At 39.7% G+C, this 25,009-nt stretch overlaps 1 protein-coding gene across 9 annotated transcripts in view; it reads right to left on the bottom strand.

Annotated features, from left to right (window-relative positions):
* Positions 1-25,009, bottom strand: part of GDPD2 (glycerophosphodiester phosphodiesterase domain containing 2) — a 223,337-nt gene that overhangs the window by 101,302 nt on the left and 97,026 nt on the right. For 8 of the 9 annotated variants that reach the window (XM_053699059.1, XM_053699062.1, XM_053699061.1 and 5 more), the window contains one exon: positions 19,241-19,378. In XM_053699059.1, the coding sequence (XP_053555034.1) occupies positions 19,241-19,339 (99 nt within the window). In that variant the 5' untranslated portion in view covers positions 19,340-19,378. Of the gene's footprint in view, positions 1-7,740; positions 7,849-19,240; positions 19,379-25,009 lie in introns of those variants that run through there. The other variant, XM_053699067.1, reaches the window with a different exon arrangement.

Genomic DNA, 25,009 nt, shown 5'->3' with positions numbered 1-25,009 from the left:
CTGTAGAAATTGAACCTCATTTTTTTCCCCTTGGAAATGAATGCACCTCCATAACTTCAGAAGGCCACTCATGGACTTATGGAATCTGTATGGTAAAGGGGAGGAGCTTTAATGCTAAATAGGTCATTCTTGGACCTTGGAATGTAGTTGGGAGGGGGGGCGTGTCTGGGTAATTAATGATATAATAACATTATTATTATGTGTCTTATTAGCAAAAGGGTCTCTCATGGGCTCATCATGGGACAAATGAAAGGTAAAATAAGAGGGCAAACAAACATTTAGTAAACTCACAGTACATAGATTTAGGATTATAGAGGATATAAAGAACCATCATCTATTATTCACAATATGAAATATATAACAACAATATGTAGTGATCTGAATTTTTACCTGGTATATAAATGGCCAGCTGGTAGCATGTGCAGGAACAAATGAGAAATCACATAGTAAATAAATAAGCTAAGAATACTTGTGCAACAATAAAATACTGTGATACCTTTGGACTTAGATCTAGGATTTAGCTATATTAGTAGTGGAATATGAGAAAGTAATTCTTTGCAAACTTGAGTATTAAAACCCTGCCACCCAGGTACAGGCCCTATACCCAGATGACAGGTAAAGTATAGAAATTTGTAGATGGGAGAAATTCCTAATGGTTATCTGTTAGTCTCCTCTAGACTATGTATATGGTCTTTTTGACTTCCCAGAAAAGTGTGAGAAGTTAATCCCAAAGGCACTGAGTATAGCATTAAAGAGGCCCATGGATGGGCTAGTTTTTATTGAATACACACCTCCTAGAGATGACTTACTATTGGACTTCCTAATAAATATATGGCCAACTGATAGAAACGTGGTTTCCAATGAACATTAAAGGGGCATCCATTAAGCTATGAGAGGAATATATTCTGCTAGTGAGTTTACAACACATTTAAGGTAAACATGTTGGTTAGATAGCTTCTAAACCCTGTATATGTAAATAACTCATGTTAATTTGCTTCTTCCAGTAGTGACAACATATCACTTCTGCACAATATTAACATAAAGCAAGAGAAAAGTGATTTATGATCTGCATTTAAGGAAGCCTAAGAATATGTGTATGCACACCAACTCTAGTTTGGATTGCTTTATATTTGCAGGCTCCATCCATGAGGCTATAGCTAAATTGGATAATATAACATTTGAGCGATTTCCCCTTGTAGGGGCTCTTATATTTAAGGTAGGGAGTATGCTGCATTACACAGGTCTGCTATTCCTATATTACAGGTCTCCTTCGTATTTTTCCCATAGGTGAGAGACAGCAAGCAGGTGTATGATCCATAGCGTCAGATTAAACATGGTGAATCGCATACAGGCTAATGTATCTAGCTTGTAATAGAACAATCTGGTATTAGAATATATTATAGTGTCAGATTACAAAAAAAAACAACCATATTAGTAAAATATCCAAAAAGCTATTTTTATGTGCATTATGGTAAGTTAGTCCTAGGTCTCAAGCCTCTCTTCTTAAATAAACGTGGGGAGAAATTTACCCTCATTATATAGCTGATAGGGTCTAAGGTCAAACGTTACGTCTAAGCCTCTTTCACACACCAAATGGTGGCAAACGATGCATAACATATTAAGCAGATATTAAGTAAAAACTTAAAGTATGCTTACCTGATAATTTTCTTTCCTTCTGACGGGAAGAGTCCACAGCTGCACTCATTACTTTTGGGAATTAAGAACCTGGCCACCAGGAGGAGGCAAAGACACCCCAGCCAAAGGCTTAAATACCTCCCCACTTCCCTCATCCCCCAGTCATTCTTCCAAGAGAACAAGGAACAGTAGGAGAAATATCAGGGTGAAAAAAGGTGCCAGAAGAAGAAACTAAACTACGGCCGCCTCATCATTAAAAACGGACGGGGAGCTGTGGACTCTTCCCGTCAGAAGACAAGAAAAGTATCAGGTAAGCATAATTTAAGTTTTTCTTCTTAAACGAGAAGAGTCCTGTCAGGGTATCTGTGAAGTAACCTTAAATAAATCATAGAATCTAATATTTCATTTTAGCAAAAATCTAATTTTATATGAATTAGTCTCACTATGGCCCCAACCCCCCTTTTTCCTGATTAACATAACATCTGAGGACAAAGGAACTCACATCTGTAAAATCTCAGGATGACACAGACCACCTGCTGTGACTAGAATACACATTACAAGCCAGAATGTGTCAATTATCCATTTCAAAGGAGGCCTGTGTAAAGATTTTTTCCCTACATGAAAAACCAGTCGCTCCGTCTGTAAAAATAGTGGAATGTACAAACATACTCAGAGGAAATATCCCTTAGCATATAGGTGATAAATTGTCCCATTTTAAGCCCCCAACATACATCTCCCAGACGAGCTGGTGTTTCAAGTCTGTATGACATGGGAAACTAGATCTCAGATAAAGAAATTGTGCCTAATTATCATGTAGTTTAGGAATAAATATTGATTTTAATTGTTTCGTATATGCATTTTAATTGGAGGTTATTTTAAAGAATTAATTAATAAATTGTATTGTAACCCTGGTATATACTGACAGTCCACAGCTGCATTCATTACTTTTGGGAAATCAATACCCAAGCTATGGAGGACACTGAATGCAAACAAAGGGCGGGTACAGAAGGCGGTCCCTTCGAAAGGCACCACAGCCTGGTATTATCCATAAAAGACAGAATAAAAAGAAACAAGGTAACTGCCCATCAGTTAAACCACCGGCAAAGCCGTGCTGGAGACCACTCAAAATCTTTGGATTCCGCTGAGCACAATGCCTCTGAGGAGCCAAGTCCTGCAGGCCCCCAACACACAAACTACCAACCGAAGGAAGTACCTCCACCTACCCCCGAAAGAGAGAACGGAGTACCCGAAGGAGATCCAAAGGACCATCAGACTAGGGAAGAAAAACCCAAGACAAGCAAAACGAAGGTTGTTACTAGACAACCACCCAGGAGAAGAACTCTCTAGAAAGACAAAGAACCTATCCCCAAGAGAAACACTCCAAACCAATGAGAGCGATCACTAGGAAGAACAAAATCCACCCTCAGATCCTCTGACACAACACCATAGGACTGATGGTGTGCCAAGGAGCCACAAGCTCCCCAGAACCCTAGTCCAGCAGATACAACTGCTTAAACTAGTCACATACAAGTAGGAAACCCATAACAGGACTGTAGGCAACCCGCAGCCCACCGACAGGATGGAGGAACTAACTGTCCCAGCAGAAAAAAGGGCTCTATGTGAAACACAGAATCACAACGGACAGACTCGGGAGCTCCAGCTCCAGGGCAGCAAAACTGACCCTAAGCCATCATGGGACCCCATCCCACAAGGAGTGCCGTCCAGGACGAATCCGGACCCCAAAAAGACATCCAACACCAGCAGAGCAATGTAACCAGTGGAGGAAGGAACATCCGAGAACCTTCCACCAGGGAGGATAACAGGGCTAACAGAAGTACACGGTCAGACCCCACTCCGAGAAACAAACCCAGCCCCATAAAAAAGGGCTGACAACGTCCGTCTCAAGAGAGAACAGAGGGCCTACGAGGAACAAACCCCTGACCAATTAATAGCATCCGGCATGCTACCATGACTGCCAAACAGCATACGAGTACACATTCCAGAAGCAATAGCTGCAGCTGGTTGCAAACTGCAAACCTTCCGCTTACTATGCAGCTAAGCGAATCATCTGGCCACTACAGGTGGCCCATAATAGATACATTGTGCACGGATCCAGAACCCTTGCACACTGCCCTTCCCTAAAGAAGTAGCACTCCCAAAAAAAAAAAAAAAAAAAAAAGAAGAGGAGATAGGGCATTGAGCCATAACGATACCCTATTATCAGAGCCAGCCTCCATAGCCTCTAACACGCAAGGGAGGAAGAAAAATCCTCGAACAAGAAGATGTTTATGGAAACCGGAAGACTTCCAAAATCCTTCCCAAGGCCAAAAGTCAAGGGGACCACTTCCCCAGCCGTAGACAGGTGAAGAGGCTTAAAGAGAAACTGAGGCAATATCAATGAGCAATAACTTAACGACCATTAAGTGCAGTTGAGACAAACAACCTTGACTCAAAATGAAAAAGTCGTCACTGGCAACAACTGAAAGATGCCTCTGAAAGCATCAAACTTACCTTCAGGTAAGAACCAAAGCTCCCCTGAAGGGACAAGCGGACGTTCTAAACCCTAAGGTTCGAAACTGAAATGCCCAGGACCGAATCTAACGATCCGGACCCAAAATCTCAGTCAAGACATGGCCCTAAATCAGACCTCCCCAAAAACCGGGGAAGGCTGTATGACCTGAGGAAACCCCAGGTTACCTCATAAGGAGAGAACACTCTAGGTAGCGCAAAAGACTCAGACCAAGAGCATAGATAAATATCTAGACAATTCTAAAAGATGGCAACCCACACCCATAGGTGGAGCTGAACCCTGGACCCTTTGCTCAAGTGCAATACTCCAAGAAAAATGATTCTTTATTGCAAGTTGTAATCCAAAGTGAAGAGACAATCAGCTGCAGCTGGATTGAAAATCTCCAGGGACCCCGAAGGTCTCCAGGAATCCCGAAGGTCACCAGGGACAGGGCTCCATATAATGAAGAACACCCAACAAAACTGGATTCAAACTCACAAACTTAGCCATGTGGGCAACTGTCAACCCCATAGGCAACCTGGCAGGCTGATCAAGTCCCTTAGACAGAGAGCCAAAATCCTCACAGGATCACCCTTCCTGAAATCTCTGTACCACACAAGGAAGAACACAGAAAACTCAACTCCTCCTCTGTGGAGCGAACCGGGAGCAGTTGCCGGGGGAAAAAAAGGGGAGAAAACGCAAACCCTGCGCTCCCTCTTATGAGAGCGTGCGATACGCAGAAACAAGGGAAGACAGACATATCCACACTTCCAAACCACTCGAAAGGGAAAAAAGCAGTCCCAGTAACCTCAATAGGTACCCGAGACTACCACAGGAAAACGGACACCTGTAAGATACCAAGATAGAACGAAAAAAGGTCATCCAAACTGGTACCCGGGCTGTCCAGCGGTCATTCAAACCTCCAACCCTTGGGAATGGCCAAGGACCTCCAGAACCCACGACTAGGAGGTAGACAGGGCCGCACCTGGACCCCAACCTAAAGAAAACGGTAGAGGAACAAACCCTCCGACTCCGTTCACCGAAGACGAAGAGCAAGTTGACATATAAGAAAACGAAAACACCCACAAGTAATTGTATAAAATTAAATAACACAAACACTCCATCGAAGTGAACGACTCAACACCCAACAAGATAACCAGTACATCGGCATCACGTGGGTGACATGAACCATAATGAACTGCAGCTAGCGCCTGACCAGTACCTGCTTGGTACAAGGAACTCCCCTGAACAGTCCAAGGTCCAAGAAAAAAACAAAGCCCCAAAGGGATCGATAACAAACTATAATCATATAGAAATGCGCAACTTCCAAGAAAGTGCGCACACAACCACAAAATCAAAGTATCAGTTCCAGAGAAGAAATGTTCCATCAATGGACAATAATAACAAACATGAGCTTCATAAAACAAATCAAATATATCCTAACCGGATTCAAATAAAAGAAAGGCAGCACCCGAGGCTGAACGCCCAAGGAAAACGGCCCACCAACCGGACCAGCTGATTAGAGGCTCCATACTTCCAACCTCAGAACTGGAACAGATACTTAAAAGAAAGGGGAAAAAAACGGAGACGTTAAAGAGATTGTCTTAATCCCTACATGTCTAACCCAGTTTGCCATCTTAACAGAACACGGACAGTATCTTAAAAATACCTCTCTAGGGAGATATAAATGTGCTAATGCCGTAGATATGGCCATGCGGAACCATGCCGTAACCTCTGGAGGAAACAAGCCGCCTTCCGAAGAGGGAGTAACGGCCCTAGGGACACCTGCTTGCATTGCAAAGGAAGGTTCTGGGATACACGCCTTGTAGAACATGGAATCGTCAGTGGCGGATGGCTCAGCGCACTATAAATTCCCTGATTCGGGGGAAGAAAGTACTCTAGAACGGCAATCAGCACGTAACTGATGGGCATGGATAACCCAGGCCATTTCCTATTCATCGCAAGACGTATTCTACGAATCAGAGATATCTGTCTCCAAAAAATCAGAATCCTCCATAACTTGGAGATTGTAATTATGGACAAACACTAAAGGCACCTTACACTCTCCAATGGCTGGGGCACTCACCACCTCCCGTGAACCAGACAACTGACGAACAGACTCCCTCCGTCGTCACTCGGTCAAGGTGCAGAAATGGAATACAACGTGACCACACCCGGTCACGAGGTGCATCGTGTTAGCCAAAGAAACACACCAGTCCGTAGGACCGCGCAATCTGATGATATAAGGCCGTTATCTCCGAATAGCCATGAGCCTAAGTATCACTACACATTTAGCAAATAAAATCCCATAAACATGATTAAAGTCCCCCCTGTTTAATAACCTCCCTCAGGAGATATTAACCCTTGATTCCATTTAAGATAAAGTCCCACTGCGGTCCTGGCTTCTTTCGTTAACATTACATTCACATATCACAATAAAATGAACCAATCTTACTGGAATTTACACTGTGGAACAGGAACACGGCCCTTAAAGTGTGACAGATAGTAGCATCGCTTCTGACATGGACTTGAGTGAATAAAAGGCAGGCAGTGAAACTCGTCAACGATGATTGCCCAGGAGCTGTTAATATGAGTCAGGATGGTTTCACAGAAGAACTCCCCCTGCATCTCCGGACTAACTTTCATCCATGCCCTCACTGAGAGACTGACAGGATTACTTAAAACTCCAGTCCCATTTTGAAGAGTACTATCCTCCATGAGAGACTATCTTCAATCTTCTGACACTTCTCTGCCAACCTCCTGAGACGAAAGGCAAAGAATGACTGGAGGATGAGGAAGTGGGGGAGGTATTTAAGCCTTTGGCTGGGGTGTCTTTGCCTCCGCCTGGTGGCCAGGTTCTGAATTCCCAAAAGTAATGAATGCAGCTGTGGACTCTTCCCATTTAAGAAGAAAATCTACAATGTTAAGAACTAGCTCACAATGTGCATACATTACATAAATATTGAAGTAGACAATAATATAAGATGGAGAGGTGATGTATAGTCTCCAACTGTTACAGCCTTCATAAATGAGCCCAACATAGGATTCATAGAGACACCCAGAACAGGGATTGTCAAATATTGTAACTGTGAACATTTCTAACTATAGCGTAACTAGTGAACAATGCAGAATTGAGCCTCCCAGTCTGCCACATGGCTCAACTAACCAGTCAATTAGCCAATGCCTAAAAGGTTAGTGTTGGTCTACGTTGCTCCATCTGTCACAGTAGCGGTTGCCCAGATTGAGCACAGAGTTAGCACAGTAACAATAGCAAGGCTAGTTGCTGTATATGGCAGTGTTAGGTTGGTTAGTTCCCGAAATTCCGGGGGAGTGATGGAGATCTTTGTGCAGGCCGCTGCTCGAGTTTTTTAGTTGTCTGGATTAGGTCTTAAAAAGTTTCATACAATAGGGACATCAGATGATGTGGAAGTCTCTAAAGAAGGTTATTTATGACAGTGTAGCTAGCGATGTCCCTGTTAGTTGAAGATAATCAATGGGTTATTTAGATTAAATGAGGAGCTTCCATTTCTGCTTCCTAACCCGGTTGATGGCCAGACACGCCCCCCGTATTATTCACCATTTTAAAAGGATTTTACCTTTAATTCCTTTTTTAACTTCATTTGTGCAGTGTCCATTACCAGCCCCTAAAGGAGGCTGGGACCTCTACAGGAAGGCAAAGAAATAGTTTTTCCTTTGAAGTGTTGCTAGGAGACACAATAAAATAGCTCCAGTCAGTTTATTGTCCATAATCAGCAGAGGAGTTCTGCTGCAGAAATCATGTGACTGTAGAACTTTTACAATGTGTGCTTGCTTGTCTGGCTGTAAGAAGGGGCTACACTGAGAATGTCTAAGTGCTCATTTTGCAAGAAAACAAGCTGTTTGTCTTTATGTTTACATTGATTTAAGATATATTTTTTTTTTTACTAAAGAATACTTTCATATCTCTTTAAATGTTTAACAATTAATCTAGCATGTAGTACTTGTTTCTATGTGGCAACATTGCTTCATAAAATCATCTAATATAGTGGTAGGTAATATCAGTGTGTTTTGCCCATTCTTGAAGCCAATGATACATTCTAAAACAGTTTGTGGTGCTCGTTAATAAGTGGAAAAAAGGGTTATCCTTTTAGCTGACATGTGCCCAGTAAAAGTGAAAAGTATCAAAATCAAACATTTTCTCTCAGAATTCAGAAAGCATGCAATTTTAAAAAACGTTCTATTATCTAATTTGCTTCCTTCTCATGGAGTCCTTTTTTGAAAAGTAAACCTAACTAGGCTCAGAAGCAGCAATGCACTACTGCACAGCTTAAACCATTCCACATTAATTTATACAATACCGATACATAACTTGAGAATATACTTTATATGGAACTTAAAGGGACATTAAACACTTTGAGATGGTAACTTCAAATGATAAATCGTGTATATATATATATATATATATATATATATATATGTAGGATTAAGTAAAATGTGTCTCCTCAGAAACCTGAGTTGACACAAGTGTTACTCTGTAGTGGGCGCTGGTCAGAAAGGTTATAGGAGATAATGGCTGCTATATAAGACAAATACTGGGAGGGTTGTAAAGCCCTAGACAGTAAGAGTAAATATGTATTCGAAAAGGTGGATACAGCGCCTATATGTCCAGTATACTGTAGAGGTATGTAAGGCGTATGTATTATAACAAAAAAGAGAAAAGTAAAAAGTACATCAATGTAAAGTATACAATACTAAAAGAAAATAAAAATTAAACAATATCAAATATTATAATAAAAAATATATATAAACATACAACAAATAAATAATGAATGAGAGTCCAGCTAAAGATAGCATATAAAATATATGAACTTAAAAATAGTGTTCATAGAGGTCCTGGAGATGATATAATTCGTAATAAATCTCCAGGTGTAGTAATTATGTAGGTTATAGTTGGTATATACTACCCTTACCAGATATTACCTCAATCGAAATGAGGTAAGTATGCCGCACTGGGGGTAGATATAGATGATTGGATTTCCTCCTTGTATTCTGCTATGGTGCCTCTTGTGATGTTCGTTAACCTCTTGGAGTATGCAGGGATAAGTTTCTGAAGGTGAGTTGATCCCTTGTACTTCCTATGGGTTGATGGTTGGCCTCTTGGAGTGCTCTTTCTGTTCTGGTATTGAATTTGACAACCTCAGACAATATGAGGTATGTATATAGCATATATATTTAAAAGAATCTTTCCACAGGTTAGAGAGGGATGCGTAATCCCCAATCTTAAATGCAAGTCTCTTAAAGAATTTACGTGCAGCTGTGGTGTGTTCCAAGATAGATAGTACAAAATAAGGTGCCCACAGAGCAGCGCTAGTGAAACTGGCTGCAGGAGGAACAAATAAGGATATTATAAAACAACTATTAAAACGTAGATAAAATATGTTTACACAGAAGTAGATTCCCTAACGCGTTTCAAAGGGTTTTGACCCTAGAAAGATATATTAAATATAATATTGTACCTCAGGGTCTACAACTCACCAAAACACCTATATTTGAGGATACAGAAATTGAGCTTCTAACAGAATGGGATACAGCCTTACATCAATGCTCCATTACATTTATGAAAATTCTAATCAAATATAGGGATAAAAAGGTAGACACCCTAACAGAACAGATCACTGATATAAGACAAAGACTAAACAACTTCAAAGGAGACGTATATTACAATGAGCTCGACAATGAGAACAAAAACAAAATTTTGAGGTATGAAAAAATAGTAGAAAATCGAAAAAGAGATAAATTTATGAAAGATTTAAACCTACATAAAGAAAGAATAAAAGAAGATAATAATATTTCACACAATCTAGGTTTCAACTATGAAAACCATAATACAGTAGTAGAACCTGAATCTCATGATAAAATAAATGAGGATAACTATGAGGAAATATACTCACCAGGTTTCTCACTACACTACCACAATCCAAAAGAACAACAAAATAGAGGATATAAACATATACATAACGTTTCGCTCCCCAATCATTTATCCCACATAACTCGCAATAGAAACCTCAAAGAAACACAACCACCCAACAATCGCAACAATAGTCATTACAATTCTCATTTTTTAGGACCACGTCCACCTCCGCAACACCCTCCCAACACTCATATCAGACAGCCATACAAACACTCCCCCAAATACAGAAGACCGGCACATATCAATCAGGCACAACATCCACTATACCATTACCATTCCCTCCCATACCAACAAACCTACTACCCACACAACCGACAACACAACACGAACAATCAGAACACAATACCCAGAGACTCACACCCACACACACCATTTCAACAAGAGCAGAACACCAACATCCCACATTGGAGAATAAAACCACATCACCAAAAAAGAAGAAGAAACGAGTCAGAAGAAGAGGGTGTAGAGCAGGAAAACGAATGCAATCAAAAAAGAATAAGATCAACCAAAATGTAAAGTCTAATCCTTCTGATGCATACTCAGAAGTAAAAATATTCAACCTATCAACACACAAAACCTTTTCACTACAGGAATTAAATCTCCTAAAAAAAGGTCTAGCATTTGCTCCCACTAAGGGACCTAACCCCTTTGATCTTTTCATAGATTTACATAAATATATTAGGAAGTTAACGCTAAACAGGCACTTCCAAAAAATACAAAAAGATAAATTAATTAATCTGGACACTATAGTTCCATCACAACTAGACGATAAAGACCTAAACGCTCTAATAGATCTGGAATCACTATTAAATGATAATGATAATCCTATGACGAATAATCCTGTACCCAGCTCTAGTACAGCAATTGTAAATTTTCCCTCGCATTCAAATTTCAAACCCATTTCTACATTTTTCCCTACACAGTCTAAAGGGAACTACATTCCGGTATTCGAAAAGTTAGTTCAAGAAGACCTACTACAAATGTGCGAAACATACAAAATAAAAAAAGATAATCTCACTAAGAAAGAAAAGATTATTCTAAAGCAATTAAAAGAAGATAACGAGATAGTAATAAGGGAGGCAGACAAGGGAGGAGGGATTATCATACAGGATAGGGCAGATTACATCAAGGAAGCTATGAGATTACTCGGTGATAATGAAACATACAGACCCCTTAAAACTGACCCAACAGAATGTTATTTACGAGAATATAGGAATCTCCTAGATACGGCTAAACATGAAAACACAATTAACAATTGTGAATTCCTCTTTCTATCTATTACTAATCCGAAAGTAGCCACCTTTTACCATACACCCAAAATACACAAATCTAATACAAATCCCCCTGGAAGACCCATTATTTCTGGAATAGGGTCACTCACGACCAAATTGTCAGAATACATAGACTCATTTCTCCAACCATTGGTACCTAAACTCCAATCACACATTAGAGATACACCCGACACTATAAGCAAACTATCTAATATCAAATGGGAAGATAACTTTTGCTGGCTCACACTAGACGTCAGTTCCTTATATACCAACATCCCCCACAATAAAGGTATAGAAGCATTAGACTATTGGCTTAACAAACTGTCCAATCTAGAAATAAACAAAATTGAATTCATAAAAGATTCTGCAAAGTTCATCCTACAAAAAAACTACTTTACCTTCAATAACGAACATTTCCTCCAAATAGGTGGCACAGCTATGGGGACGAAATTCGCCCCCAGCTATGCCAACCTATATATGGGTATGTGGGAGGATAAACATATTTGGGACAACAATCCCTTCAAAGATAATATCAAAACATATTTCCGGTTTATTGATGATATTATAGTAATATGGGAACAAAAGGACACGAACAATACAATTCAAGATTTTGTAAACCATATCAATACTAATGACTTTAACCTAACATTTACCGAAAAAATTAATTTGAAAGAGATTGAATTCCTTGACCTTATATTCTATCATGAAGGTAACACTATCCAAACAAAATTATACAGTAAAGCTACAGACAGTAACAGTTATCTAACAGCTACCAGTTGCCATCATCCGGCCTGGATACAAAGCATACCATACGGACAATTTCAACGTATAAAAAGAAACTGTTCAAGACAAACAGACTTCTTACATGAATCAAACATTTTAACCAATAAATTATTAAGCAAAGGATATAAAGCTGACAATATACACAAGGCATTTAATAAAGTAAATAAAATGGATAGAAATAGAATATTAAAAAATACTTATAAAAACAATAAAAAACAAAATGACATACCACTAATGATTACAACATATAATGAAGGTGCTAATGCCATTAAAACTATCTTAAACAAACACTGGCATATATTGAAAAAGGATACCCTACTAAATGACATAACCACAAATAACCCCAAACTAGTCTTTAGGAAGGGTAAAAATATCAGAGCAACCATAGCCCCCAGCAAACTAAAATCAACAACTAAAACTATAAAAACTTCTAACTGGCTGCAAAACAAGACAAAAGGTTTCTTTAAATGCAACCGTCTTAATTGTGAGGCATGCAAACACCACTACAATAACAATAAACCCACTAAAAAAATCACTTCATCCTCAAACCACAAAAGCTGGGAATTAGATTCTATTACTAATTGCAAAACAGATCATGTAGTGTATCTCATTGAATGCAATTGTGGGCTCCAATACGTAGGGCGCACTATTAGACCCTACAAGATCAGACTACTGGAACATATTAGGAACATAGAAAACAGTTTCAAAAAACATAGCGTGTCAAATCATTTTCGCCTAATACACAATTCTAATCCAGCATGTCTAAGAGGCACCATACTTGAACACATCAGGGACCCCCCAGAAGGTATAAGCAGGGAACTCCATTTAAGACGGAGGGAAACACAATGGATACACAAACTAGACTCCATGATTCCCAAAGGCCTCAACAAAGACATTGATATAGCAGCTTTCCTTATTTAGTAAGAAACACAATTCTAAAATTTCTAAGTATACAATAACTGTCTGTAATGACATGTAGGTGTTATTTATATCTATCTATTCCTTACAAGATTTAGAACTATATCACATACACTATAGTACTACCTATTTCATCACGAATATTAACAATAACATAATATGTTACATAGTTACATATATATCATGATATACCACCCTGAGACCAAATGACCTGAGTGATATATATAAAATAAAAAATAAAAAATAAAAAATAATAAAAAATAAGAACTATACACATATAAATACTAACTAGCCAATGACATTAGTTCAACATTTGACCCCAGAATCTTGATGTATGAAGTCATAGATATCTTGATACAATATATATTATATACCATATACATAGGAATATGATTCTAATACACAAGAAAGATATACTCCTAGTATAGAACAATTAATAGCCTTCCAAAGGGGCTACATATAATTCTAGAACTTCAGAAAATTTGATATATTAAAATAGCATTTATTCCAAAAAACACGGAGCATATAATATATATCATAAAATAAGTAGATACTGAATAATACATGGGTTCTCAAATAAACAAGCAATACATATATGTATCATAAAATAATAATCATACAAAAATACTGAAGAGATGTATATAATATCAACAACCCATGTACTATAAAATGTAAATAAATGTTTGTGTGAATATTCACCTCATACTATACACCATAATATGATCCCATTGCTATAGAAAATATATCACATAATATGAATATATGGTATATAATGCGATCGAAAAGGACAAGGGAAAATGCTGAGTAAGTTAAAGACTACATATCCCTTAGATCCTTGTTGTACTCAACCTATCAGAATACATCTCTGCCCTATCACGTGTGCCGATGTATAACCAATCACTGTACAATGTAATACACTGTAATGAACGTGAAACTAACGTCACGTAACGCGGGCCCACATGACCAATCATACGCTGAGGGCGTGCCGCCGCCCAAAGCGTTTAAAACAAACGATAATGGCCCAGCACTCAATTCTACCCTCTGAAGAAGAAGGACTCAAACCTTTGAAACGCGTTAGGGAATCTACTTCTGTGTAAACATATTTTATCTACGTTTTAATAGTTGTTTTATAATATCCTTATTTGTTCCTCCTGCAGCCAGTTTCACTAGCGCTGCTCTGTGGGCACCTTATTTTGTACTATCTATCTTGGAACACACCACAGCTGCACGTAAATTCTTTAAGAGACTTGCATTTAAGATTGGGGATTACGCATCCCTCTCTAACCTGTGGAAAGATTCTTTTAAATATATATGCTATATACATACCTCATATTGTCTGAGGTTGTCAAATTCAATACCAGAACAGAAAGAGCACTCCAAGAGGCCAACCATCAACCCATAGGAAGTACAAGGGATCAACTCACCTTCAGAAACTTATCCCTGCATACTCCAAGAGGTTAACGAACATCACAAGAGGCACCATAGCAGAATACAAGGAGGAAATCCAATCATCTATATCTACCCCCAGTGCGGCATACTTACCTCATTTCGATTGAGGTAATATCTGGTAAGGGTAGTATATACCAACTATAACCTACATAATTACTACACCTGGAGATTTATTACGAATTATATCATCTCCAGGACCTCTATGAACACTATTTTTAAGTTCATATATTTTATATGCTATCTTTAGCTGGACTCTCATTCATTATTTATTTGTTGTATGTTTATATATATTTTTTATTATAATATTTGATATTGTTTAATTTTTATTTTCTTTTAGTATTGTATACTTTACATTGATGTACTTTTTACTTTTCTCTTTTTTGTTATAATACATACGCCTTACATACCTCTACAGTATACTGGACATATAGGCGCTGTATCCACCTTTTCGAATACATATATATATATATATATATATATATATATATATATATATATATATATATATATATATATATAAACAACTCTACAAAATACTTTCATTGTTTATTTTGTCCCCTTTTCCTGTAATTCCATTCTTGTTAGAAATAGAAGTACAGAACACTGTTATATTCCACACAGCCATTGGCTGCACACTCTAATGTCCTATTTATAACTGCCCCTAATTGGCCACAGCAGAGAAGGTAACCTCATTTACAACATGGCAGCTCCCATTGTTTTATAAACACAAAAACTTTACACTTATTTTGTCATCATTTAAACAGAAATACATCTACATGTTATTCTCCAACTAAACTTTTAGTTGAATGCATCGTTTTATCTAGCATTTATTTAGTGTTTTAATGTCCCTTTAAGCCCTATGGGTTAGGGAATTAATTAACTAGATTTGAATTATGTAATATAATGTGAGGTATCAGCAGGATGATACAACAGTGTTTTTTTTTTTTTGTTCTGTTACATGATTAGCTTAGTTTTTTAAAGTAATTAATTTAATACAATGATAAAAAAGTGAATATATTGCAGACTAACAAGCATATACAGGAAATAATACACGGGTCAAGCTTTCCATTGTTCATTCATCTTATATATGCAAAGCAACATATAATTATTCTTTTTAAAGGGCCATAATAGTCAAATAATTGCATGTTCCAATTCATTAGAGCATTTAATTTTACTACAAGAGCAAACCGTAACTGATCCAATCAGCAGCAATAGTTGCACATCTAGCGAATTAGAAAATGTCATTTTTTACTTTTTTTGGCCCTTCAATCAATATAAAACCAATAAAGGTGAGTAATGTATAATATGGTTTCGAACACATTGTACGTAAACACTTTTATAACAAAACTATTTAAAAGACATAAATGATGACTTACCAGATACTTTCCTTTCCTTTGATACAGGGAGAGTCCACAGCTGCATTCATTACTTTTGGGAATACAGAACCTGGCCACCAGGATGCGGCAAAGCCACCCCAGTCAAAGGTTTAAATCCCTCCCCCACTTCCCTCATCCCCCAGTCATTCTGCTGAGGGAACGAGGAACAGTAGGAGAAATAACAGGTGAAAAAGGTGCCAGAAAAAACAACTAAATTTAGGGCCGCCCACCGGAGAGTACGGGCGGGAACTGTGGACTCTCCCTGTATCGAAGGAAAGGAAATGATCTGGTAAGTCATAATTTATGTTTTTTAAATAGTTTTGTTTTCCTTCTAAATACAGGGAGACTCCCCAGCTGCATTCATTACTTTTGGGAAAACAATACTCAAGCTATAGACGACACTGAATGCTAACTGGGGGGGGTAACAAGAGAGGCGGCCCCAATCTGAGGGCACCACAGCCTGAAAAAAAAAACAATCTCCCGAAAACTGCTTCAACAGATACAAATCAACCAAAAATGTTAGGAGGACCAAGTAACTGCCCAACAATTAGGACCATAACAGCCCACTTCAGAGACCACAGAAAATCACTGGTCCCAAAAAAAACTCTGAGGAGACCAGAGTCCCGCTGTCTACAAGGTCAAGCGAAGAACACTCCTCCACAAACAGGACAAGGGGGACAACCAAGACTCCCAACACCTTACACTTCCGAATAGGAAGATACACAGAATCAAACTGAGTACGCTAAAGAAAGTCTGAAAGGACCTCGAGGCATGATCCCAGAAAAAAGGGAACAACAGAGAGAGAAGCACCTTGCAAAACCCGAAGGAAAAGTTCCTTATAAAGAAAAAACCCCAAGGAGAGGATTACCAGACTGCAAGAGAGACTAGGACATGTAGAGAATACTCCCTAACGGAACAGGCCAAAGAATAGAAAATTCAAGGACCATCTCCTGCATCGATACCAAGAACCGATGTAAAACCTTAACAAGAAGACTAAGTTCCTGAAAAGGCAAAAAATAGAACGCAGCTGCCTGACAGCAGTTCACATCCTAGCGTAAGGAAATGAACAGCAAAAGTTAATTAATCTCGGGAACAGAACAGAAACAGATATCTAGAATCTGCTTAGGAGCTCACATACCAGGGCAGAAGGCGACAGATGAACAACCTGTAACCGCCCGACTGTTAGGTAGCCAGGCTAACCCCAAGGCTATAAGAACTAGCCGTCCCATCCAATAACCAGCTAATTAACCCCTTCTCCAGGACACCCTAGAAAGGGAGAAAATAGAAGCTCAAGAAGAGATATAAAAACAGGGAGAATCAACACCACACCACCAAAAACAGGGGGGGAAGGTCCCCATCCCAAAATTATAACGAGGGAACAGCTACAAGCTGAGCAAAAGGACTGACACCTTTCAGAAAAAACCCTCTCACGGATCCAAAGGCAAAGACCCTGCCAAACTCCATAATAAGAAGCACCCATAATGAAGACCAAACTACGAAATGAAGTCGCATCACAAACAGAGCAATCAGATACCCTGACGCCTGCTCTTGTCAGACTGAGTCAACCCAGAAGGTGTGACATAGTCGAAGAGGACAAGGAAGATAAACATCCCAAGCCCTAAAAGATCCAGAATCCCAAACCACGATCCCCTTAGGATAGCCACGGACGCCCAAAAAGCTTAGACCAGATTCCACCAAAGGTACAGCTTCAAAAAAAACCTTTCGGAAATCCAGAACAAAGGTACACACAGAAGCAAAGTCCCTCGACCTCCTGCCGAACTCTTAGAGTCAGAAAAAAGATCTACTTCAGAAAGAACCCAACTGGAATAAACGCAGAAGACCAGGTCCCCAGAGTAGAAGGAATGACCGAAGATTCCCTAGCACTCTCCTACTTTCCATAGAAGTGATATGCCAAAACCGCCCCAGTAGACCAAAGGTAATTTTCCCAGAACAGGGAAAGATCTACCATATACTGGAAACTGGAGCAGACTATCCAGAAAATCTATGCTATCTGGAAGATATATAAGCAACAATGCCAAACCGAAGAATCAGAACTGGGCTAAACATAACCCTCCAACAGTACCAACGAGGTCTGAAGGAAAACTGCAGGGCAAGCCTATAGAGTAATGAAACTCAAAAAGGCCTAAAAAGACTTTGTGTCTGAAAGACCAAACAGCATCCAAAGAACCACCCTGGGCCTACCCCAGGAACTCTAATCCAAAATCAATGCCAAGGATGGAAGGGACAAGAGAGATTCCTTAAAACTGCTAGCAGAACTGCCAAAAAAGCAGGAGCAACCAGAACCCAGGAAACAGGATACTGTATAAAAAAAATCTTAAATCCCAAGAAATCTAGGATCAGGACGGGGTTACTGAAACGATACGGTCCCTAAAATCGGAATTTCCTCAACATGATGACAGGAAAGTATCCATCTCCCTGAATCAGAGGAAACCCCCTCTATATCAGAATCCTCCATAACTCGATTAAGTAGATTATGGACAAAAAACAACTGGCACCATATACCCCCAATGGCTGGAGCACTCACCACCTACTTTGACCCAGACAGGTAGAGAAACAGATCCTCTCCGCAGACGCTCGGTCAGGAATACGGAAATGGAAAACAAAAAAACGTTATCGCACCCGGTCACGTTGTGCATCGTGCAGGATAGCTTCCTCTAAGGAAAAGCGCGCCAGTCTAATAAAACTGCGCAGCTGGAAAATTAACCTGGTCGTTCCGTAATAGCCTATGAGCCCCAAAACGTCTAAACATCTCTACACATAAGCAGTCAGAATGACATAACAAACATGATTAAAGCCCCACTGTTCAAGAATCCCCCTCAGGAGATATTAACCCTTGATTCCATAAAGATAAAGGAGTCCCACTGAGACCCTGTCTTCTATACATTAACATGCAAGTAAAAATTGAAACGATCTTACCGGAATCTATGCCGTGGAACAGCAACACGGTCCTTCAAGTTTGACAGATTGTAGCAGATCTTCTGACATGGACTTGAGTGCAGAAAAGCAGGCAGCAAAACTCGTCAACGCTGATTGCTTATGGAGCTGTTAATATGAGTCGGGATGGTTTCGCAGAAAGACTCTCCCTACATCTCCGGACTATAACTTTCATCAATGCTCTCACTGAGAGGCTGACAAGACTACTAAAAACTTCAGTCCCAAAGAGAGAAGTGGGGGCGGTATTTAAGCCTTTGGCTGGGGTGTCTTTGCCTCCTCCTGGTGGCCAGGTTCTGTATTCCCAAAAGTAATGAATGCAGCTGTGGACTCTCCCTGTATTTAGAAGGAACTAAACAGAACACAGAAATAAGAAGTGTTTGACTCGTATGCTCACCGTACTCCTCTTCGCAGGTTTCCTTGATTCACTGCAGTCACAACTGTGCAACCGCCACAAACAGAGACAGCACGTTGGCCAGCAGCCAGCCCGCGCCATCTTACAGCTGGAAGAAATAAACTACAGGTCCAAGAATCCCTGCCAGTCAGAAAAACAGTAGGTTAATATCCAAATATGAAGAAAGTGTACAGGGTAAACAACATTATGGGAGTCATTATTTTCTTAAATATCTACATATTGTGGTTTCACATAAGCATCTGTTCACCTTCCCAAAACAATAAATGGTAGAAATTTATTTCAATGTTTTCAATAAAAATGAGCAATTATAGATTGAGAAATATATATTTTTATCACCTTGTACTATCTTGCAATTTATAGAAAAAAATGGGCTATGTATAAAACATCTAACCATAAATTTATTATTTATATGACAATACTACCCAAAATTTTGAATTCAGAGTTGAAAACTGCCACCCACCCATGTCCCCTCCATACAAAGCTCACATCCCATTCTATTCATACAATAGGCCAATATTCACTAATCCTCCAACCTGTCCTGGCACATCAGATCACTCTCACCTGAATTACAAGCTGCAGGGCACCATTCACTAATCCTCCAACCTGTCCTGGCACATCAGATCACTCTCACCTAAATTACAAGCTGCGGGGCATCATTCACTAATCTTCCAAACTCTCTCAGCACATCACATAACTCTCACCTGTCTCACACATGCACTTCACACCCTCCACAACAGCTACTCTAATATATAACTCCCTTGTAATTGCTCTACAGTGCAGTTGTCACAATTGATTGGATTGCAAGATAGAGAAGCAGTCTATGTATTCCAAGCTGCCCATACTGCTACACTTTACTCATTACCTTTCCTTGTTAACATTCTGTCGCACTATTTTCCTATCCTTACTATTGTAACACATCAACTCCCATTTCAGATTAAATAATTTTAATTAATAAAAAAACACAAACTGACTTTTCTTCATCTTTGTGTCACTTTCTGTGTCATTTGCTTTCCTTTACATTGTAAGCTTGAGAGCCTCTCTTTGTATAAAAGTGCATCTACTATTGATTGTCCTCAAGGACAGGACAATTCTCTCCTGTTACATTAAAGGGACATTAAGCCCAATGTTTTTCTTTCATGATTAAGAAAGCACATGCAATTTTAAACACCTTTCCAATTTACTTTTATACAATTTGCTTAATTCTCTTGATATCCTTTATTGAAAAGCATATCTAAATAGGCTCAGTAGCTGCTGATTGGTGGCTGCACATAGATGCCTCGTGTGATTGGCTTACCCATGTGCATTGCTATTTCTTCAACAAACAATATGTAAAGAATGAAGCAAATTAGATAATACAAGTAAATTGGAATGTTGTTTAAAATTGTATTCTCTATCTGAATCATAAAAGAAAAAATTTGGTTTTCATGTCCCTTTAAATATATAGTGTGTGTAATGTTACTTCACAAATGTAACCTAAACTTAGATAACTTAAAGGGACACTAAACCCAATTTTTTTCTTTCATGATTCAGATAGAGCATGCAATTTTAAGCAACTTTCTAATTTACTCCTATTGTCAATTTTTCTTCGTTCTCTTGCTATCTTTATTTAAAAATCAGGAATGTGATCCATAGGAGCCGGTCCATTTTTGGTTGAGAACCTGGGTAATGCTTGCTTATTGGTGGGTAAATGTCAGCCTCCAATAAGCAAGCGCTATCCATGGTGCTGAACCTAAAATGGGCTGGCAACTAAGATTTACATTCCTGCTTTTAAAATAAAGATAGCAAGAGAATGAAGAAAAATATGATAATAGGAGTAAATTAGAAAGTTACATAAAATTCCATGCTCTATCTGAATCATGAAAGAAAAAAAATGGGTTTAGTGTCCCTTTAAAGGGACATGAAAGTCCAAATTAATATTTCATAGTTCAGATAGACCATGCAATTTTATCTTTTCAGTTCACTCCTATTATCAAATGTACTTCATTCTCTTGGTATCCTTTGTTGAAAAGCATACCCAGGTAGGCTCAGAAGCAGGAAGGGAAGTTCAGGAGTGTGCACGTGTCTGCAGTACTATATGGGAGAAGTTTTGCAATAGTAGAATATATTAGAAAGCGCAGTAGATGGCAACACTATTTCCTATCATGTAGCGCCCCAGATATGTGCACACTACCTATCTAGATATCTCTTCAACAAAGAATAACATGAGAACAAAGCAAATTTGATAATAGAAGTAAATTGAAAACTTTTTTTAAATTGTATTCTCTTTCTGAATCATGAAAGAAAAATGTTGGGTTTCATGTCCCTTTAAGGGTATAACACTGGCATTCAAGTTTGTTGTGTTTTTCTCTTTGTATTGTTGTTTCAATACAATAAAGTAAAATTAATAAAAGTTGTACAGTTCACCAACAATATAGATCAGTGATCTGAAAATCTATGTCCGTAAATACGTACAGAATAGAAACTAACTTTAATAGTTTATACTAAAGTACATAGGATTGGCTGGTGCTTCAGTATGCAGACTAGTGGACAGCACATATGAATTTGTTATGATGAGGATCAGTCTTTAATAGTTAAATAGGAATATTGCCAAGTAAGTGTAATGCTCGTGAGATATTCCACTATCAGACCAAACTTGGCCAGCAGAGCAGAAAAAGTTCGCAAAATGAGGTAAGCGGTACTGACAGAAGGCAGGGTAGTCTTTGGCAGCAACAGGTAGGGAATCCAGCGGTATGGCAGTTCAAGGATAAACCAATAGAAGGACTGGTAACAGACAGAAATCAGAAACAAAGTGAAACCAGTAATATAACAGTTCAGCCTTGGAAACCAAAGATGGAGCATGCACATCACGGGCAGGAACCCAGGAACAATCCGCCACAGAGTAACCCTTCCAGTGTACAAGATACTATAGATGTCTGCGCCTGTATCTGGAGTCCAGGACCTCAACAACCTCATATTCAGGGTCACCACGGACCAAGAGCGGAGGAGGAGCACGGAGCCAGGTATATCTATTCTGGATGTAGGGCTTGAGTAGTGAGGTGTGGAAGACTGGGTGTATGCGCAGGGTTCTGGACAAGGCCACTTTGTAGGCAACAGGAGACAGTCTTTTCAAAACTTTGTAAGGACCGATAAACCTAGGCCCTAATTTGTGACAGGGTTGAAGTAGACGAATATGTTGAGTAGAGACCTAAACACGTTCACCTACCGAAACAGCACGCACAGAAGCTCTATGATCAGCAAAACCTCTTGTTTCTGTAGACAGCTGAACGTAACTGAGAGCGAATACGTTGCCAATGAGTGGTGAGATTAGTAACGTGTCGGTCTGCAGCATGAACCCCTGTGGACTGAGCAGAAAGAGTGAAGACACGAGGTTGGTAACCTGCTGCGGCTCGAAGTGGAGAACATCGTAGAGAAGAGTGCCAATGAGAGTTGAGTGCCAGCTCAGCTAGGGGTATTGAGATAATTAACAAAGGTTCTGAGATAGGCTTCGAGATCTTGATTTACTCTCTCAGTTAGCCCATTAGTCTGAGGATGGTAGCCAGAAGACAAGGAAACAGTGGTTCCAATCAACTTGCAAAAGGCTCTCCAAAAAGTAGAGATGAATTGTGGACCTCTGTCGGAAACAATATTCATGGGAATGCCATGAAGTCGTACCACATGTCAACAGAAGAAGAGATAATTCTTGGGCAGAAGGCAGTTTCTTTAGGGGTACAAAATGAGCCAGTCTGGAAAATTGATCCACCACAACCCAGATAACCATATCATGGTCAGAAGGAGGGAGGTCCACAATAAAGTCCATTGTTATGTGTGTCCAAGGCTGTTTGGGAATGGACAACGGTTGGAGTAAGCCAGGAGGCAAGGATCGGGGAGTTTTGTTGGCAGCACAAGTCGTGCAGGCTTTCACATAATACTGAGCGTCAAACTTCATAGTAGGCCACCATACATGTCGGGAAAGAAGATTAAAAGTCCTTGTCAAACCTGGATGTCCTAAAAGTTTACTATCATGGGCCCAGGATAGCACAAAAGTGCGTAGGTTCAGAGGTGCAAAGAAGATATCGGGAGCCACGGGGGCTTCAGGAGGCTTTTTAGACTGAGCATGTTGCAGTCTTTGAAGAAGACCGGTGTTCAGTTGAGCAACCACACAGGAAGGGGGTATGATGTGTTCAATAAGAGCTTCAGAGGAATCGCTAGACTGAGGAAACTGACGGGAAAGGGCGTCAGCCTTCTTGTTCTTGATCCCAGGAAGATAAGAGACCACAAAGTTAAAACAGGAAAACAACAAGGCCCACCTGGCCTGTCGAGGATTGAGTCGATGAGCAGTCTCTAGGTAAGTCAGATTCTTGTGGTCAGTGAAAATCTGAATGGGATTGGTGGTACCCTCTAGCCAATGACGCCATTCAGTCAGAGCCATCTTAAAGGATGAGTTCACGATTAACCACGTCGTAATTCCTCTCTGCAGGGGTAAAGCGTTTAGAGAAAAAGGCTACAGGGTGCAACTTGGAGGTCGAAGGATCCCTTTGGGTTAGAACTGATCTAGCTCCTATCTCGGAGGCATCAACCTCTAAAGTGAACTGCAGATCAGGATCAGGATGGCAGAGCACAGGAGCAGAACAAAAGGTTTTTTTTCAGACGAGAGAAGGCATCTATGGCTTCAGGAGGCCAATGTTTAAAGTCTATGTTCCGTTTTGTCAACTCATTGAGTGGAGCGACTATTTGGGAAAAGTTCTTTATAAACTTGCGGTAATAATTGGAGAACCCCAAGAATCTCTGTAGTTCCTTTAATGAAGTGGGTTGAGGTCATTCCAGAACTGCGGTGAGCTTAGAAGGATCCATGAAGGATCCATGGCAAAACCTTCCTTCCAGATGGAATATAGCCAAGGAACTGGATTTAAACTTGATCAAACTATAATTTTTCTAGTTTGGCTACCAGAGAATTGTCTCTAAGACGTAAAAGTACCTGTCTCACATGTTTATGATGCTCCTCCAGGGTGGAGGAGAAAATAAGGATTTCATCCAGGTAGACGAAGACAGTGCGATTGAGGTGGTCACGGAAGATATCGTTGGCAAATGCCTGGAACACTGCAGGGGCAATACACAGCCAAAAGGGCATTACGAGGTATTCGTAATGCCCTGATCTTGTGTTAAAGGCAGTCTTCCATTCGTGCCCTGGTAAGATACGAATCAGATTGTATGCCCCATGTAGGTCCAGCTTGGTGAAATAGCGAGCTTTCTGAAGCGAATCATAAAGTTCAGTGATCAAAGGAATGGGATAGCAATTCTTGATAGTAATACTGTTTAAGGCCCTGTAGTCAATACAGGGTCTGAGCCCACCATCCTTCTTAGTGACGAAAAAAAAACCCAGCCCCAGCAAGAGAGGAGGAAAGGCAAATGAAACATAAGAGAGGAGGAAAGGCAAATGAAACATTTAGCTAGGTTCTCTTGAATATACGCCTCCATGGACTTGGTTTCAACATTAGAGAGTGGATAATTCCTCCCTTTAGGAAGCGGGGCTCCGGGAAAGAGGTCAATTTTACAGTTGTAAGGACGGTGGGGTGGCAGCACATCGGCTGCTTTCTTTTCAAACATCTGTGAAATCCGCATATACTGAGGGAAGGCTTGAAGAAGTCTGTAGACTGGCTATGGGGATGCGGAGCAGAGGAGTAACATTAGCAAGGCAGGAGTGGAAGCAGGAGGTACCCCAGGAGACCAACTGTCCCTCAGTCCAGTCGAACTGTGGATTGTGTATACAAAGCC

Source organism: Bombina bombina, chromosome 1 (genome assembly GCF_027579735.1).
Source record: "Bombina bombina isolate aBomBom1 chromosome 1, aBomBom1.pri, whole genome shotgun sequence".
In the NCBI taxonomy this organism is placed as follows: Eukaryota; Metazoa; Chordata; class Amphibia; order Anura; family Bombinatoridae; genus Bombina; species Bombina bombina.
The sequence above is the reverse complement of the archived record's forward strand: the minus strand, read 5'-3'. Positions and strand labels throughout refer to the sequence as shown.